Source organism: Vigna angularis, chromosome 8 (assembly GCF_016808095.1).
Source record: "Vigna angularis cultivar LongXiaoDou No.4 chromosome 8, ASM1680809v1, whole genome shotgun sequence".
Lineage (NCBI taxonomy): Eukaryota > Viridiplantae > Streptophyta > Magnoliopsida > Fabales > Fabaceae > Vigna > Vigna angularis.
In genome coordinates this window covers 16,903,335-16,921,728 of record NC_068977.1, presented here as the reverse complement: position 1 = coordinate 16,921,728, position 18,394 = coordinate 16,903,335, and the positions used below count along the sequence as shown (strand labels likewise).

Sequence of the window (18,394 nt, the reverse complement as noted above, 5' to 3'; positions counted from 1 at the left end):
CAAGGCAAGTGGTGCAGCAAGAGCGGAGCAGCGGGGGCGGTGCGACGGGGCTGGTGTAGCAGCGGCGTCGACGAGTCAAATGGAGGCACCAACACGACAGCAACGGAGGCAGAGGCACCAATGCAGGACGCACCTTGGACTACCGGTGAGAGAAAAGCTTCGCCACGACGGAGAATGTTGCGCCAGGGAAGAAGAGCTGCAAAGGTTGCACTTTCGAAACTTGCGAAGAAGAGGAACCCTTTCGAAAACTGTGAGGAAGAAGAAGACTTTCGTATGGTAAAATTTTTAACCTATGTAAGACAATACAACCTCGGTTCATCATCTACCCGAGGCAGTAAAGCTCCTATATGCCTCGCTTCTTACCTTTACCCGATGCCTATTCCCCCTCCCCCCAAAAAAAAAATCTAAAATGACTATAGGCCTCGGTTCCACCAGCATCCGAAGCAGTAACAACTTTCGAAACCGGTTCAGAGCCAACCGAAGCCGTAGCGTTTGAAAAAAAATAATTTGAACGTACAACAATCAAGATCACCCATATGCCTCGGTTCTGAACGAACCGAAACCGTAGATCATGTACAAAATCCTGTCAGGCAAAAAGGTCCGTTTTGGAGGGAAATTTTATGGTGTTAGACATCGATTTATATTTTAATCGCCGCAGAAACGATTTTTCACTTCGGTTATGAGAGAACCGAGACATATAAGTTCGACAAAACTTCTAAAATGACACCGCGTTAATATAAGTTAATATAAGTTTCAGTTTCTCTTAAACTGAAACCTATTGTACGAGTTTAAATATTTTTTTTACTAGTGCTTCTACCGTAACATATAAGAACTAAGATTCACGAAGCACACGCTCAGATGTTCAGGTTAAAGAGCACAAATGAAAAATGTATGTCATGATTAATTGATTATGAATTATGCATCATTCATGTTATCTTGGCTAAAGTTCTCCACTTCTTTAGGTCAAAATATTTTGGTATGATACAAAAATCCACGGTTCAAAGTTATGCAAGTTGTAAACAACTAGTTATTAGCTTAGGATTCTGAAAGCAAAATAAAATGTTAGTTTTGTTTTATGATCATACTAGGACGAAAAAGAACTAATATGAATGGCAAACAACTGTTTAGTCTTAGGTTTCTCTATAATTTCATTTCCATTATATACTGTTCATTTAATATCTTGTTTCTTTTCTTGCACAATAGTATTCGCTTACATAATATCTTGTAAGATGTGTTTCCTTTCTTTGTTTAAATTCTTGGATTTTGTATTTTTCTAAACATCTAGATAGGTCTTGGTTTAATAAAGAAATAAATGTTCTTAATGTGGTAAAAACAGAAAATAGAGTATGTGTAGGTAATTTTGTTTCTTAAATAAATTAACGCTCTTAACTAGGCCAAAATGGAAAGTTTGGATACATATGGTTGTTTTATATGTTACTAGTTTTAATGTTTATGCTATTGTAAGGGTTGACAATTATTTTTCTTATGTTAAAGACAAAAGTGGATGTGATGCTACGAGAATCAATCCAGAGTTTGTGGACAACAATGGGATGACATTTTGGAAGTTACAAAGTTACAATGACGAATCGGTTCTTCTGGTGCAAGGTAATTCTCAAAATTTATGAGCTCAATTTGTCTTATTGATGATACCATTTTGACTAGGGAATTAGCAAGTTTTCTAAAAGAAAGCATGAATGCAGATATGAAGATACAAGATGAAACTGCTACTTTACCTGAAGAAAGCTGGTTTGTTTACGGTCTTCCAGAGAAGGACGAGATTGATAAATATATATCTTCAAGGTGAGTTGTTTTCTTAAACTTGAGTGAATTGTTGTTGTGATTTCAGATACTTTACATCATATTTGAAATTGAATTGCTTATATTTTGTCAATGAACATGATGGTGAATTTTTAATGTCCTATTCGGATGTTTATATTTGTAGACTAAGCCACAGCCATCGAATCACATGTTTCTTTTCTACCTTGGTTGCAGGGCTAAAAGACTTAAGAGTCTCAATTCTCAAAAAAGTTTGTAGGAGTTTATGTTTAATGTTAATTGTTCTTAATAGCATACTGCTGGCAAAAACCCTCATTCCATATGGGTCTTCTTTCAGTGGAGTAATGGTATTGTATTAATGATGAGACTCTTGTAAATTTATCTACTAATAACTATATATTGCTAAGATTCTTTTTAACATGATATCATTTTTTGTTTTTTAGGTTTCGGTGGAAATCTCTATATGGTGGCCATTTTTATCAAAGTTAGAGTAGGTTCCTCCTTTGTTTTTGGATTCAAGGGACCTTCATTATTGTAATAATTGTATATAATTTTTTTGTATTTTATTTTAGTGGAATACGAAATGAAATGATTTTTTTGTAATTTAATTACTATTTACAGTTGTATTTTTTTTTATTTAACTAGTTAGATGTAGGTTTAATAGGTTCGGAGGTCCCTATATTTGTGGGTTCGTTTCAATTGGGTCCTCCAATTTTGAAAGTGATCAATTTGGTCCCTAATTTAACAAAATTGAGTCAATAATACCCTTTCCGTTAAATGTAATGGACGGCGTTAACTTTTTAAACATGTGGCATGTTGAGGCATCCTTTTATTTGCAGGTGGCACAGTTTTATTTGAAGGATGCATCAACATACCACATGTTTAAAAAGTTAATGTCGTCCATTGCATTTAACGGAAAGGGTATTATTGACTCAATTTTATTAAATTAGGGACCAAATTGATCACTTTCAAAATTGGAGGACCCAATTGAAACGAACCCACAAATATAGGGACCTCCGAACTTATTAAACCTTAGATGTACAATGATATATTCATTATAAAGTGATAATGTATTCTGAATATTTCTAATAGTAACAATAAGAAGAATTCTAGATTTTTTGTCTTGATCAAATGTTAGCAATATACTACTTAGTGTTACTATTTTCCATAACCATATAATCCATTATTAGAAGTGTGTAGGATTATTTGTAGAAGTTGTTCATAATAAATAGTTTTATAAATGGTTTTATTAGGTCAATGTGTATGAATTATTTATAAATTTCAAAGGTTAGTTGAATATCTATAATATTGTTATTAGTTTTTTTTTTTATGTTTTTATACACTAATGTTTATAAATCATTAAAAGAAATTAATATATACACTAATGTTCATGCATAGGTAAACAACTAAAATTAAAATATTTGAATTATGCAAGAACACAAATTTTATTTAAGAAGAGAAGCAGAGGACTAGCGAATCTCTCTGCAATATCAGGTGGAAGCACGGTGTCTTCGATCACAGCAGGTTTATTTTTTCAATGAATCTTGTTTTTGTTGAAAACTGTTTTTCTTTACCTCTTTTGTGAACCAATAGGATGAATATGAAAGAAAGGTAGTATGTTTTATTTACATCCGACTCACACTCTACTACATTCAAAAACTCAACAGTGATAAACAATTTACTAAACATTCAATCGTGAGCATAAGTTATTTCAACACACACCTAACTTGAACGTCAGAGTGTCTTTTGCAGGTACCTTCCCCTTCGGTCAAAAGTATAGCCGAGCGAAGCAGGTGATGACCGAACGGAGCAGTCGACAACCGAGCGGTCCAAACGATCCACATATTCAAAAGCAAGAAAAACACGTCAGAAAAGTTATTCTCTCGGTCCTGCCCAAATTCCTACCGAAACAACTTGTAAACAATTCATAAATTATTATTGATCAATTCCACAAATGCTAGTTTATTTTAAAATGAATTTTTTATATGGTTTCAAAACCAAATTTTCATATTGAGTGAATAAATTTTGATATAAATAAATATTATATTTACGAAGTCGAATGTATAGATGATATTTATAGACTTTCTTAATCTTCTATGTATCATGTGAGTTTCCTTCTGTCATTTTCTTGGTACTTTTCTTGATAATGTGTCTCCAAATGATACTTTAATGCCTAAGTTAAGATGATGCATCATATAAGAATTGGTCTTATATAAAAAAAGAGCCTAAATCATTTACTTTGATGGATATACTATTTAGAAGATGATTGTCAATATTATGAGTCCTTACCTATAGGACCCTGATGGACACAATGATCCATTTACTTTTGAAGCATATTATGCTAAGCTAAATAATAACATCTTTTAGAATATGACAAACTAGTTTATGACGAAGTAATAAAAGATTCACTTGTAATTGAGTAATTTAGTTTGTATTTAGAATACAAATCTTCTGGTAACTTGAAGACGTGTGAAGGACTTTTAGTAAAATAATTATAGTTGACCTTTTGTCTATAAAAAAAATCGAAAGTTGATGATCGTCTTATACTGCAAAACAAAATTAAAAAAAAAACAAAAAAGTTTTACATCTTTATTAATAACAGACAAATATTTTCGTGTTAAGTGAATAAATTTCACCATAAATATTTATAGGACAAGAAAATATTTAAAATAAATTAAACCTTTTAGTATATTTTAGTTTGTTAATTGAAGAAACTTCTAAACAAAGTTAATGCGAAGTTATACGAAAAATGTTGTGAAGTCCATATCACCTAATCCAAGTAACAAAGTTCTGTGATACAACTTATATATTTGTTGATCAATTCAGAAATATTAATTTATTTTAAAATGAATTTTTATATGGTTTTAAATCCAACAATGAAATATCCAATTTAAATTCCCACATTGAGTGAATAAATTTTGCTATAAATGTTTATAAGAAAAAAAAGTATTTAGAATGAATTAAGCTCCTCAAAATAAATAAAAATATATTATTTTAGTTATTAGTTGATAACACTTCTATAAAAATTAATTGCACAAGTTATAGGAAAAATACTCAATCCTGTATCACTGGAGTCAATATCAACTTATATATAAGGATCAATTCCATAAATGCTATTTTATTTAGTCACCTATTAATACATTCAAAAATTAATGTATTTTATCATCACACATGATTAAAAAAGATTAATACACATTAATAATGAAACTCAAACGAACAAAATAACTAATAAAATGTATTTGATTTAGAAAGTACACATGAAAAAGAATGTTGAATACTAAAAAAAATATAAACATATATTTTTAATATTTTTTAGTTTTGGGGAAGTATGGGAAACTTAATTTTTAATTTTTCTTCCAATACTATAAATGAATTTAGATTAGATTTTATTTATCTCGGAGAGTTATTTTGGGTTTAAATTTTTTAATGTTTTTAGATAAATCTTTTAAAAAATATGAAATAGATAAATTCTAAATTTATTATAAAATATTAGCAAAAACATAGGTACTGTCAGCAATTATATAGACATATTTTTTAAATATTTATAAATTATTTAAATATTAAAAATAGTAATTAAAAGGATAAAATTGATAACTATAAATTATTTAAATATATATAACAGTTTTCAATTAAAATATTGGTTTATAATTTTCAATTTTAAAAATTTATGTAAAACAATAACATATATCATTTGTATTCATTATGATACTTTCAGTATAACTATGGAAACCTGTTATCAAACATATAATAAAGTTCCGATGACAATTCTATGAAAGAAGAAACAAGGAAAGCTGAAGCTATTAACAGGGCAACATCTCTGCAATGTCCGATAAAGCGACTGTCCCCTTCGGCGGGTTCTTTATTCTTCACCATTCAACTCGCTCCCGACTCAGCGCTGAACTCGGTCACTGCTTGTTCATCTGGGTTTCATATTTGTGCCGCATGGTGGTCGCAATCGGTTTGGCTGGGTCTCTATGGTATTTGTTTTTTCTTATTGGAAACCATATTTCTGTTCCTCTTTTCTCAACATATGAACTGGATCAAACCATACCTAGGATTAGTTTGGAAGAAGTGATTTACTCTTAGGGTTTAGATTAACTCAGTCAAGTTCATAAGATCATGTTGTCTTTCTCAACTCAGAATAGTTCAAAAAATTTGTAAGAAATTGTAGCATTTTTTCTTACATTTTGAGCATGGACATAAAAGTTTTAGTTTAATAATAATGGTATAATAATAGTAATTATGAAAGGTCTATTGGTCTGACCTAATAGGTGTTATTTGTAAGTTATGAAAATAGTTTACAATTTAAATGAGCTAAATTTGATACTGTAAAGACAACTTATACAAGGGTGTTTCCATTTCTGGTAAAAATATTATTTATTTTGGAAATTAGAGTGTTTGCATTTGTGTAAATGTATGAAACAATTTATAAGTAGGTTAATAACCTATTTTCAGTTTATGTACTCATATGAGTCATGAAGACAACTTACACTTAAACTTACATCCAAAGTGCAACACTTTATTTTTAATTTATTTTCAATAATAGAAATAACTTGTTGCAAATGCTTGCATCATAAACACCTATAAGCACTTTGGTGGTGTTTGAATAAAATTCGCTCTTAAATATTTATAATGGAAGAAAGCTGCTAAAAATAATTGAGTTTCTCCAATAAAGTCTAGTTGCAAACTTCACTTGTTGACAAAGTTAAATCTAAAGACTGATGTAAAAGCTAACAGCACAAGTTATAAGAGAAGTGTTTACAAGTCCCACATTGCATACATGAAGTCTTTCAGTGCAACTTATATGTATGTGGGGCAACTTCTTTGGTTAATACGAATCTGTTTTAAGATGGAATATTACTTACTCTAGTAGGATTGCCCAGTTTAGCATAGACATTTCTCTGAGGGGATGTGTGTTGTAAAGTCCCATATTGTCTGCTACCGTGATTAGTTGTCCTTAAATAAAACTTTTTAGGTTTCAAAACCAGCTAAATATTGTTTTTGAAAGTCTGATTCAAAGGAAGCAGTAGTTTAAAAGAATGAGTAACGATCTTTGACACACAAATTTTTTCCATTCATTTGACACTCTCCTTTACTTTTTACTCTTTCTTTTCTTTCTTAAAAGTACAAAAATCCACTCTTTTATGACCATTTTATGCATGTAATGTGTGTCAAATGAATGTAAATGTGTGTCATCCTACCATTATTATAAATGAATTCACACATTTAGGAGAAGCCAATGGAACACCTAATGTGTTGTGTAAATGTGGTTTGGATATGGAAATTTCTTTAATTTTTTTTACCAGATTTTCTTTCTTTAGCTTTATCAGCTAATACTGTTGGCATTACTTTCTTTTGAAGTAGCTAGTGTACTTCTGGGACATTGAAGTAGATAGAATGTGTTCATGGTAAGACATTTGATAATGGCTACTGAAACAAATCTTTGATTGTTAGAAAGTTGAAGAAGATCTTCTTGTAATCCTTCATATTCTTGTAGAAGATTACTCCAAATAGCTTTTATTCTTTCTTGTTAGACTGCTTATGTGTATCTCTGGTTTGTTGATATGTGTTGGACACATCAGAAAAGGAAATTAATGTAAGTGTCTTAGGGATAACATGTAATATTTTTCCTTTTATGTGTTATATTATTGCTATTTACAATTTTAAATTAAAGCACGTAAAAATATTCATCTTCTTTTAATAAAATCTTACCAGAAAGTAAATCCTTCCCATAAACAGAGTGTTGGATGCTGGATAATACTTATTGATAAAAACAAATTATATACATTAGTGACATGCTGTTTTTGTATTATAGAAGGTTAGATAATATAAATTCATTAAGCTTTTTAGTTGATTTAGCAAGTTCCAAAGCATTTGTTCAAACAAGAGGATATGTGGTTTAACTCTGTAGTTACTTCAAAACTTAATCATGAATGTTATTATCAAAATGTAGTGTAAATGTCATCTAGTATGTTTAAACAGTATGAGACTAGACTATTTGAGTCCTAACAGTTGTTTCATGTTTCTCTTGGTGCATTGATGTTTTGATTGAATGATTGTGTGGGTCAAGTACTCTTCGTATTGTTTATTTCCTGTCATTGGGCCATCTTTTTTGCAGTATGCAAAACTCATGCCAGCATGCTTCACATATTCAAATGCTCAAAGCTTGTGGGAAACATGTGCAACTCCAATTCTTAAACAGGTAATCTCATTGTAGATTAATTCTTACCGTCATTGTTGGTTTCAATTTAAATTACTCATAATGTGTTATCTAAAATGGTCAATTTTGGATGTATAGTCTAAACGGCTCAGTGGTTGAATTGTCTGTTACGCACGAGTCAAACCGATATGAAATATCGATTAACCTTAGTTGCAGGATTTTAACAAGATTAAACATATTTGTTAATTGTTTCTGCCACATTATCTTTTTTATTGTGGACTAATATATTGGTTAAACAAAACTTGTAGTACAGAGTTCATTTTTGTGTAGTGTCCATGGATCATGCCAAAATTGTCAACGACATATAGGTGTACATACCAAGCAAATCGTTCATCCCTATAAATGGTCATTTTATGCATTCAATATCAAGTTCATCCATACTTTTCAATTTGTTTTGTTTCCTATTAACATTAGTTCAAGTTTTCCCTCTAATCATTCCATTCTATCCACTGCTTGTGTGTCGAGCCTAGGTGGCTTTGAACATTAAATCTATCATGTGTTGTCCTGTGCTTTTACAGGTGAAGAGTGATTTTACCAGATATTGCAATGGAGATGAGCAGCATTTGGATGAGACATGAAAACAAATATTCTTATATGACCATGTATGTTATTTGAATTAGTGAATAGTCAATTAGGTGCTTTTATTTTTTGTATATTATTACTCCATTTTCATACTTTTAGGAAGTACATAAAACATACAAGTAACATTTATTTTTCTCTGTTCTCTGCTTGTGTTTGAAATGAAACACAACACAGTACTTGAACCAATTTCCTACTTAAATTTGGGGTGATTTGGTTCTGAACATGGTCAAAACTGAATCCTTCTTAATACATAATGATATATTTGTCATTAACGAACCATAAAATAAACTTAAACTATTAGGGGATTGCATGTGAATCTTTTTTCATACTACAGACTCTTAACAATCTTCATCCGCACTGGCAGCTTTAGCTAGACAATTAGATTGCCACTGCATGAACTTGTTGATAATGAAATTTAAACATTCTTTTAAAGTAGCCTGTGATATGTTCTTCAGTTTTGAGACATCATTTTATCTGTCTTGCTTCAATGTTGAGGAATACGAATAGAAGTTCTCCTGTTCTACAATTGATTCTTGTAGAAGTATGCTTGTCAAATTTGCATTAGTTAACCAATCAATAGTACTATTACTCATGTCGCATAACTGACTATTTTTTTCATTACTTATTTTATGATCTGGAGATTAGGAAAATGAAAATAGTGTAATTTTTCTAATTTTAAAATAAACAAAAAATTAGAAAATTAGTAGAATAGGATGCATAACTTATGTTGCTGGTTCATCTCTTGCCTTGTGCACACACCATCATCTCTCTCTGTATTGTGAGCTCTTTTAACTGACTTTTTACTCATTTATTACTATTTATTTAATTTAAAAGTCCATTTATGTTCATTTGTATTGTCTCAGGCTCTTTTGGGTATGTGGTATGTCTTGGTTTTGGAATCTAAAGCTACCTAATTCTTTGTTTGATTATTTCCAGTTGCATTTAGATTGGCCTTTAAATTTCCATTGTAATCCACTTGGCATTTAGTAGACTACTTTTAGTATATTAGAATAACATCTTCAGAAATTTGTTCAGATTTAGCTTTAATACATTTATAGATTGATAAAAAAAAAGTAATACATTTATTACTGCAATTAATAAAGTTTTTTTTAACTATATATAGAGAGAGACGGAAGGACACTCTCAAAATTGCAAACCAGCCGTCTTTGCTACTCCCTTCTACTCAGCATTCAAAGAGAGAATTCCTTTCTCCTACTCAAAATGGACGTGATATTATCTTCTGCTCAGACTAAGAACTCCGAGGATGTTGTGGCCAGTCCTCCAATTCAAATTGGGGGAACTGGAAAATCTTGTCATCAAGTATTTTATTAAATTTTTTTTTTTACTTTTGTGATGTCCACTTTTTCATTTTGCATGTTGGAGTTTGGTGATTTTTTTTACTAGACTTTGTTCAGTTTGTTTCTTGATTTTGTGGTACATTTGGATGATAACACATTTGTTTTGTTGGTTTTCCACTGTGAAGTGCCGGCAAAAAAAGGAGAATTTTGCTGCAACCTGCAAGAATATAAAGAAATCGAAGAATTGTCCGATTAAGTACTGCCACAAGTGCCTCTTGACTAGGTCAGTTCAGCATTATAAATCTCGGGTTTTTTTATTTATTTTAGATGTTTGTATTTTTCATAGAAGTGTGATATGCTTAGCACTGCCGTTGAGGAAGAAATCTGAACTAGGTTACTGCTATATTCCTTCCTATCATATGCAGCATAGCAAAGATATATATGAAGCTATGGGAACAGTACAAGGGCATAGAGGAGCTCAAGGCCTTGTTTTTGGCCATTTTTATGGGAAAGCGTTTTTTAATTTGCAACACCATCATCCAAAGATCCATTGTTTTGCAAGAGTATACAAAGAAATCACAAAAATGTCTTTTCTTGTACCAGGTCACCGGTATCCCTCATGAGATACTATATCTTGTGAGAACAGGGTAGGACCATGAATAACACAGTTGTTGTCTATAGTGGTTCTGCGTAGCATGAGTAAGATTGTTTATTATGCTCGATACCTGTGGCCTTGTACAGATAAAAGACAAAACATTTTGGTGTGTTTTGTGTGTTTCAACTATAGTTGCAAAGCAATGGAATTTTGGACACGTCCAATGCAAGGAAGAACTTAAAATTTTCTAAAAACTATGACTAATATTGTTTTTGTAAATGTGAAATGTTCCAAATGTGGGGTCCAAACATGCTATACATTTAGAAGGAATTAGGCTCTGATTGTCAGCTGAGATATCCTTGGTACAAAATGAAAAAATCGGAGAGTATAACAATATGTTTTCTCCAATGACAATTTTCTTGTGGTGAATTAGGTATGGGGAGAATGCTGAAGAGGTCGCGCAGTTGGCATATTGGACATGTCCGAAGTGTCGAGGCATTTGCAACTGTAGTCTTTGCCAGTGGGTTTCTTTTTTTATTTTTTCTATTTGCTTTTTGAGTTGGTAGTGTATCCATGAGTTCATTCTGATAAAGGAGTTATGTTTGTAGAAAGCGACGAGGTGAACAGCCTACTGGTCCCCTATATCATAGTGCCAAGGAATCTGGCTTTAAGTCAGTTGCAGAAATGCTAGCAATGAAGAAGAATTTAGAAACATCAAATCCATTAAATGAGGGTAATCTGAAAAAGGTATGCTATTTTTCTACCTGTCCCCTTTGCTAAATCTCTTGTGGTTGACAGATTTGGTTGAGAAGGATCTCTTGTTTAACTGTGCAAATTCATGATAAGTTACTGATGATATGAGTGAATGTGTTTATATTTCAATTTATGATAAACTTTTCATGAGATGGTTCGTGTTCTTTTTTGTTATTTCTTGCAGGAGCCTGAAGTATTTCTCTCAGGGGAACTTGGAAATGAATATTTTTCAGATGCAAATGTCACTGAAGTTTGCACCAAAGACGATAGTGGTGAGAATTTTGGAATGAACTTAGAGAGAGAAACAATTGCAGAGGAAATTCTTTTGCCACCTGGCATGGAGTTAAAAGAAATATTTGGCATCGAGTTACCACCCAAAGATGTTGGGAATGCATTGCAAATTTTAGAGTTTTGCAGAGTGTTTGGAAAGGTATGGTTTCATGTTAACAAATTTTCCTGATGTTTTTTCTAATTAATTGCATTTAATAGTTCACTGATTGAATAACCACAATCGGCAAATTCCTTTAATGCTATAGAGGGATGTTACCAAATTGGAACTAATTATTTCTATCAATATCATGCAACTTGAAAGTCAAATTTTAGATGATTTTGCAGTTGGTCATTTAATTGAACGTTTTGACCATGAATGATATTCCCTTCTGTTACGTTAAATTATATACCCTAGAAAAAGTGGTATTATGTTTCAAGCTTAATTCTTGCTTTATAGTTATGGTGTTGCAACTATTCATAATATATTAATCAAGTGTTTCTTCACTGTTATTCCTGTGTGTAATTTTAATCAGGCTCTTGATCTCAAGGAAGGAGAAGCTGAAGCCATTTTTAAAGAATTGATCAATGAAGAAATTATGGATGAACATAACTCTTCACTGATTCAATTTCACATTAAATTGTTGGGATTGATTGTAAGCAATTCGAAAAAAGAGTGAGTTATCCCTTACAACTCTTGTTTGAAGTTTTCTCAGTGATTAAATTTTTTTGAGATGCTTGAATTAAAGTTTCCATATGGATTATTTTGGTGTAGGTCTCCATCCTTCTCAACCAAGAATGAAACTAATTCATGGTTGAAACATTTAGAGGATTTGATTATGCAATCATATCACCTTCTAAATGATTTCCCTTTGGATTGGTTTCAAGAAGGCATCAGTGGATACTATAAATTGGATTTGTCTAAAAAGTTTAAACTGATGACTCTTCTTTGTGACGAAGTTTTGAACACTCAGTAAGTACTGTTAAAAAATATTCCTTTTTTTGTATTCCTCTTTTGTTTTACTACTTTCACCACTTCATCTTTCTTTTGTTTTTTTTTTCTTACTTTTGTTGTCTTAATATCAATTAAAGTGGTGGGAAACTTGCTTAATATGTCCAGAAAACTAAGGAGTTATATTCAGGACGAAAATTCAAGGCATGCAAAAGTAGTGAAAGAAACAAAACTTAAGATTGCTGCAGCTAAGGAAAAGGTAATAGAAAACAAGGTCTTATGATGCTCTTTGTATATGAATTATCCTTGCTGTTACAGTTCATAATAATTCTGTGTGTATGATATGTACAGATAAAGTGTCTTGCACAAAAGTTGCAGAATGAGAATGCCAAAGTGTCCTCCATTCCAGGGGAGGAGCATGATGCTCATATAAAGATAAGAACTGAGGTTGACGAAGCACACATTGAGATGTTAAGGTTAAAGAGCACAGGTGAAAAATGTATGTCATGATTAATTGTTTCTTAATAGATGTTAAGGTTAAACATCTAGGTAGGTCTTGGTTTAATAAAGAAATAAATGTTCTTAATGTGGTAAAAACAGAAAATAGAGTATGTGTAGGTAATTTTGTTTCTTAAATAAATTAACGCTCTTAACTAGGCCAAAATGGAAAGTTTGGATACATATAGTTGTTTTATATGTTACTAGTTTTAATGTTTATGTTATTGTAAGTGTTGACAATTGTTTTTCTTATGTTAAAGACAAAAGTGGATGTGATGCCACGAGAATCAATCCAGAGTTTGTGGACAACAATGGGATGACATTTTGGAAGTTACAAAGTTACAATGACGAATCGGTTCTTCTGCTGCAAGGTAATTCTCAAAATTTATGAGCTCAATTTGTCTGATTGATGATACCATTTTGATTAGGGAATTAGCAAGTTTTCTAAAAGAAAGCATGAATGCAGATATGAAGATACAAGATGAAACTGCTACTTTACCTGAAGAAAGCTGGTTTGTTTACGGTCTTCCAAAGAAGGACGAGATTGATAAATATATATCTTCAAGGTGAGTTGTTTTCTTAAACTTGAGTGAATTGTTGTTGTGATTTCAGATACTTTACATCATATTTGAAATTGAATTGCTTATATTTTGTCAATGAACATGATGGTGAATTTTTAATGTCCTATTCGGATATTTATATTTGTAGACTAAGCCACAGCTATTGAATCACATGTTTCTTTTCTACCTTGGTTGCAGGGCTAAAAGACTTAAGAGTCTCAATTCTCAAAAAAGTTTGTAGGAGTTTATGTTTAATGTTAATTGTTCTTAATAGCACAATGCTGGCAAAAACCCTCATTCCATATGGGTCTTCTTTCTGTGGAGTAATGGTATTGTATTAATGATGAGACTCTTGTAAATTTATCTACTAATAACAATATGTTGCTAACATTCTTTTTAACATGATATCATTTTTTATTTTTGTAGGTTTCGGTGGAAATCTCCTTTGTTTTTGGACTCAAGGGACCTTCATTATTGTAATCATTGTATATAACTTTTTTGTATTTTACTTTAGTGGTATACGAAATGAAATTATTTTTTTTTGTAATTTAATTACTATTTATAGTTGTATTTTTTTTATTTAACTAGTTAGATGTACAATAATATATTCATTGAAATGTGATAATGTATTCTTAATATTTTTAATAGTTACAATAAGAAGAAGTCTAAATTTTTTGTCTTGATGAAATGTTAGCAATATACGACTTAGTGTTACTATTTTCCATAATCATATAATCTATTATTTTCCATAATCAGTTAATCTATTATTAGAGATACGTGGGATTATTTGTAGAAGTTGTTCCTAATAAATAGTTTTATTAGGTCAATGTGTATGAATTATCTATAAATTTCAAAGGTAAGTTGAATATCAATAATAATGTTATTAGCTTTAATTTGTTTTGTTCTTATATATATATATATATATATATATATATATATATATATATATATATATATATATATATATCATTTTATGATTTTTCATTTTTCTTGACTGTTCTACATATCATCGCAAATCATTAAAAGAAATTAATAGATACACTAAAGTTCATTAGGTAAAAAACCAAAAATAAAATACTGATTTTATAAGTTACCGTCTCGAAAAAATATTAATGGAACTAAAAAGGTAAATGATATATATCAAGAAAATAAAAGTTATGTAAATCTATCTTTTAACTAAAGTTGTTACTGAAAAAAAGAAAAAGTAGTTGATACGGCCTTTAAAAGTTTATAATATAATGTGGTTTCTAAAAACAGATATTGAATGATAAATGTAATATTTCATTTTAATCATATATATTTATTAAAAGAGACATTCACTAAAAAATGAATGAAAGAAGAAATAACTCAAATAAATAAATATATATATATATATATATATATATATATATATAAAGTCTTATATTATTAAGAGTAATATAATACTGAATATAATATTGATTTTCAAATAATTTATTTCAAAATTTGAGCATCACTCTCCCGTAGTACTGAATTCATATGATCATCCTAATCTCCTAACATCATTAAAATATCATTGTAAGTAAGAAAAGCAACAAACAAATATACGTGTATGAAAGAAAAAAAAAGATTCACTCTAAAGCAAGTCTCTCTTTCATGAAAAAAATAATATACCTTTTTTATGATTTTTATTTAAATAAGTGAGTTCAAATATAAGCAAATTTAATAAAATAGATCTCTTCTGTTAGAAATTTATCATATACTTCAATTTTTAATATATTTATAGCCTTATAAACTTCCGGGAGATAAAAAATTTTGTTTAGTGCTCTACCTAATAATTATTTGTATTTTATCTAGTGTCATTTTTTTAATCAATATTTGAAATATATTTAAATTTATCAGTAACTTATTATTTTGTTATAGAAAAAAAATAGTGGATACATAATTTAAAAGAAATTGAAATGTTCATATTTATGTTTTATTACATCTTTGGACAGTTATGAGCAAAGCTGTCTGCAATATCAGGTGGAAGCACTGTGTCTCCGATCACAGCAGGTTTATCTTTTCAATGAATCTTGTTTTTGTTGAAACGTTTTCTTTTTGCCTCTTTTTTGAACCAATGAACTGAGCTAAGCAATTTTGTGGCTGTTGCTTCACTTGATATTTGTATTTCTGCATAATGTTTAGCTTTTCAATGAGTATTGATTTCTTTGAAAAACGTATTTTTTTGCCTCTTTTCTACACCAATGAGCTGAACTGGGACCATAGGATGAATACGAAAAGAGGTAACATCTTTCTGCAATTTTTATAGGGTTCTCTGTTGGCAGCGGTATTCATCTTTTCAATAACATCTTTTTCTTTAATTGAAAACTGTATTTTTTCTGAACCAATAAAAGAACAACCAATTTACTGCTCTGTTTCTACCTTTATGATAAAAAATTGAATATGCAGATTGAAATTGCTTCCTTCTATAGAGTAATATTGATTCTCGTTAATGTAATAATGGAAGAGGATCAATAATTTATTATCCTCTCATTAATGAACAGAAAAGAAAACGATGACCAAGTAAGATAAATGACTATTGTATCCTTTAATCTATTACAAAAATGCCATTAATAAAAAACATTTTTTACCTAAGTTCTATGGTGACAAATTATCATAAAATTAATATGAAAACTAAATATAATACATATAAATAAAGTTTATAGCGAAGTTTGTCATTAATTTTGTTTTAGAAAATTCCTTGAACCAATTTATCTTTTCCTATTACATTTAAATATAAAGTTACATATGATAAAAATGTGTTTTAGAAAATATAAAATATTGTACACCTTCGACTATGCATGTAGAAAATATAAAATATTAAATTTAATTAATACCACTGAAACAAAAATATTAACCGGACGCGTACAGGGCGAGAGGAGAGAAAAACAATGATTTATGAATGATTTATGAACGCATTACTGACTTTCAACCAACAACAATGAAAAAAAATAAAAATTAATATGAAAACTAGATATAATACATATAAATATTTGTTTTTCTGTTTCACAATATTTACATCCACACTAATAGGAAACAACAAATCAAAGATTGTAAGTCTTCTTCTCCTGATCAAACAGAATGCACCTTTTGTTGTGTAGAGACGATCAGTCTTTTCAGTCCAATCATGTTTGCTTCTCAAGAATGCTTCAAGATCTATAAAACTACTTCTCGTTCTTGATTCTTGAAGCCTTTGATCAATTTGTAAAACCTCTCAAATATGAAAGTGTAATTCTCAATTGTTCTACAGAAAATCAAACAATGTGCCAATATATAGTTTTTGTCAATTCTAACACAAATCAATCGATTATTATATTAATGTAATCTGTTACATTAAACACATGTAACAGACTTACAGCAGTCAAAGCACATAATTGAATATTCAATTAATGTAATCGATTCTCATTAAATGCTTAGTCAAACACATTTAAAAGTATGATCGTTATAGTAGTTATGACAAGCATAAGTCAGTTTTAAAATCTTAACAGACTTAATTGAATACATAAACTATGTAATCGATTAAGCTTTAACACTTACAAGATTTTTTAAAACTTTTCTTTCTAAAATCTCGTCACAACACATTTGAAAAAGATATGTGCAAACACACGAGTTTTAATCGATTCACCGGCTAATGTAATCGATTCAAAACTAGTTGTTTTGCCATAGTTTAAAAACTCAAGCTGTCTGATGACCTTAATTGATTATCACACCACTGTGATCGATTAAGTCATGCAGACATGCTTTTTGAATGTGGTGTTTATATCACCAAAACGTATATTGTGCATACACAGATATAGTCACTTCATAAACACAATAGTATGCATTAATCAATACAATATGTCAATCAAATGTGACAAACACAATATTTGCATATTTCACACTAAGCATGAACACATATAACTCATAACACAATACCCATACATGTGTTTTTATTAACAATGTGTTGTCATCATCAAAAACAACATCACTGGGATTGGGTTTAGCTAACACTGTGCTCCCCCTATCAACACCTTTCAACCATGATCTAGAAGGAACTCCTATCATATTTGCTTTTGTCATGTAATTTGAACAAAACTCAATACTTATTTTAGCAATAAAACTCTCAATTATCGAAGCTTTTGAGTGATATTGATTTTTCATGTACCATTTCAAAATCTTCATATAAAGTTCAATATGATATTTCCATCTTGGGTGACAAAGGAATTTGAGTAGAGGAAGGGGTATTGTAGGGTTCTATGAGATGAAGGGTGAAGAAAAATGAGAGTCATTTTTGCGTGATTGATAATGTGGGAGCAGATGATGAAACATCCTGGTTACACAAGAAGAAAATTGTAAATATGAAAAAATGGTGTATGTTTTTGTTGAAGTTGAATGAATAAAAAAGGGGAAATTCAAAAATTAGAGAAGAGGATGGAGTGGTTGTGTCTTCTATGTTGTATGAAAATTGAAAGGGTTGATAATGGAGTTTAAAAATAGAGAAGTTGTGATGATTGTTTCTAGGTGATTGATGAGAAAAGATATTAATGACAATAGAAGTAGGAAATCTTGAAGTTGAGACATGGAGGAAGAAGAATAATACTTTTATAATTTAATTAAAGAAATGAGTATGTTGCAGACTCATGTAATCAGACGTGGAACAAAATTTATCACAAAGCATAAAACTTAATGTCGTTTGAAATTAGGGACCAAAACCATTGTTTTTCAAAGTAAAGGAACCAAACAATATCAAAATTTTTAGCATGAACTATTTATAACTTTTTGGCTTAATACCTATTTTTGTCCCTATATTAGTTAGTTTTGTTCAAAATGGTCCTCACTTTTTTGAGATATCCAAAGTATCTCATTCTTTTGTAAAAATTGTTCAATTTTGTCTTTTTTACTAACGATGTTTAA

General features: G+C 30.2%; 2 protein-coding genes across 4 annotated transcripts; both read left to right on the top strand.

The window, feature by feature from the left end:
* The first annotated feature begins 1,296 nt into the window (after positions 1-1,296).
* LOC128193343 (uncharacterized) lies at positions 1,297-2,249 on the top strand. 2 transcript variants are annotated; one of them, XR_001833773.2, is made up of 4 exons: positions 1,297-1,605; positions 1,701-1,800; positions 1,993-2,123; positions 2,220-2,249. XR_001833773.2 is itself a non-coding variant. In XM_052867444.1 (3 exons), exons 1-3 carry the CDS (start codon positions 1,419-1,421, stop codon positions 2,033-2,035), a joined length of 330 nt encoding a protein of 109 aa, XP_052723404.1. In that variant the 5' UTR covers positions 1,297-1,418; the 3' UTR covers positions 2,036-2,193. The 2 variants fall into 2 exon arrangements, 1 of the variants encoding a protein (XP_052723404.1); XM_052867444.1 differs by lacking the exon at positions 2,220-2,249 and having other exon boundaries at positions 1,993-2,193.
* Positions 2,250-5,517: 3,268 nt separating this feature from the next.
* LOC108346104 (uncharacterized) lies at positions 5,518-14,137 on the top strand. 2 transcript variants are annotated; one of them, XM_052867513.1, is made up of 16 exons: positions 5,518-5,753; positions 7,895-7,978; positions 8,515-8,598; positions 9,702-9,898; positions 10,062-10,159; positions 10,905-10,991; positions 11,080-11,218; positions 11,409-11,654; positions 12,028-12,167; positions 12,267-12,464; positions 12,612-12,702; positions 12,795-12,933; positions 13,202-13,312; positions 13,408-13,507; positions 13,700-13,830; positions 13,928-14,137. In XM_052867513.1, exons 4-15 carry the CDS (start codon positions 9,800-9,802, stop codon positions 13,740-13,742), a joined length of 1,491 nt encoding a protein of 496 aa, XP_052723473.1. In that variant the 5' UTR covers positions 5,518-5,753; positions 7,895-7,978; positions 8,515-8,598; positions 9,702-9,799; the 3' UTR covers positions 13,743-13,830; positions 13,928-14,137. The 2 variants fall into 2 exon arrangements, with proteins under 2 accessions (XP_052723473.1, XP_052723472.1); XM_052867512.1 differs by having other exon boundaries at positions 5,519-5,753; positions 12,795-12,942.
* The last annotated feature ends 4,257 nt before the right edge of the window (positions 14,138-18,394 follow it).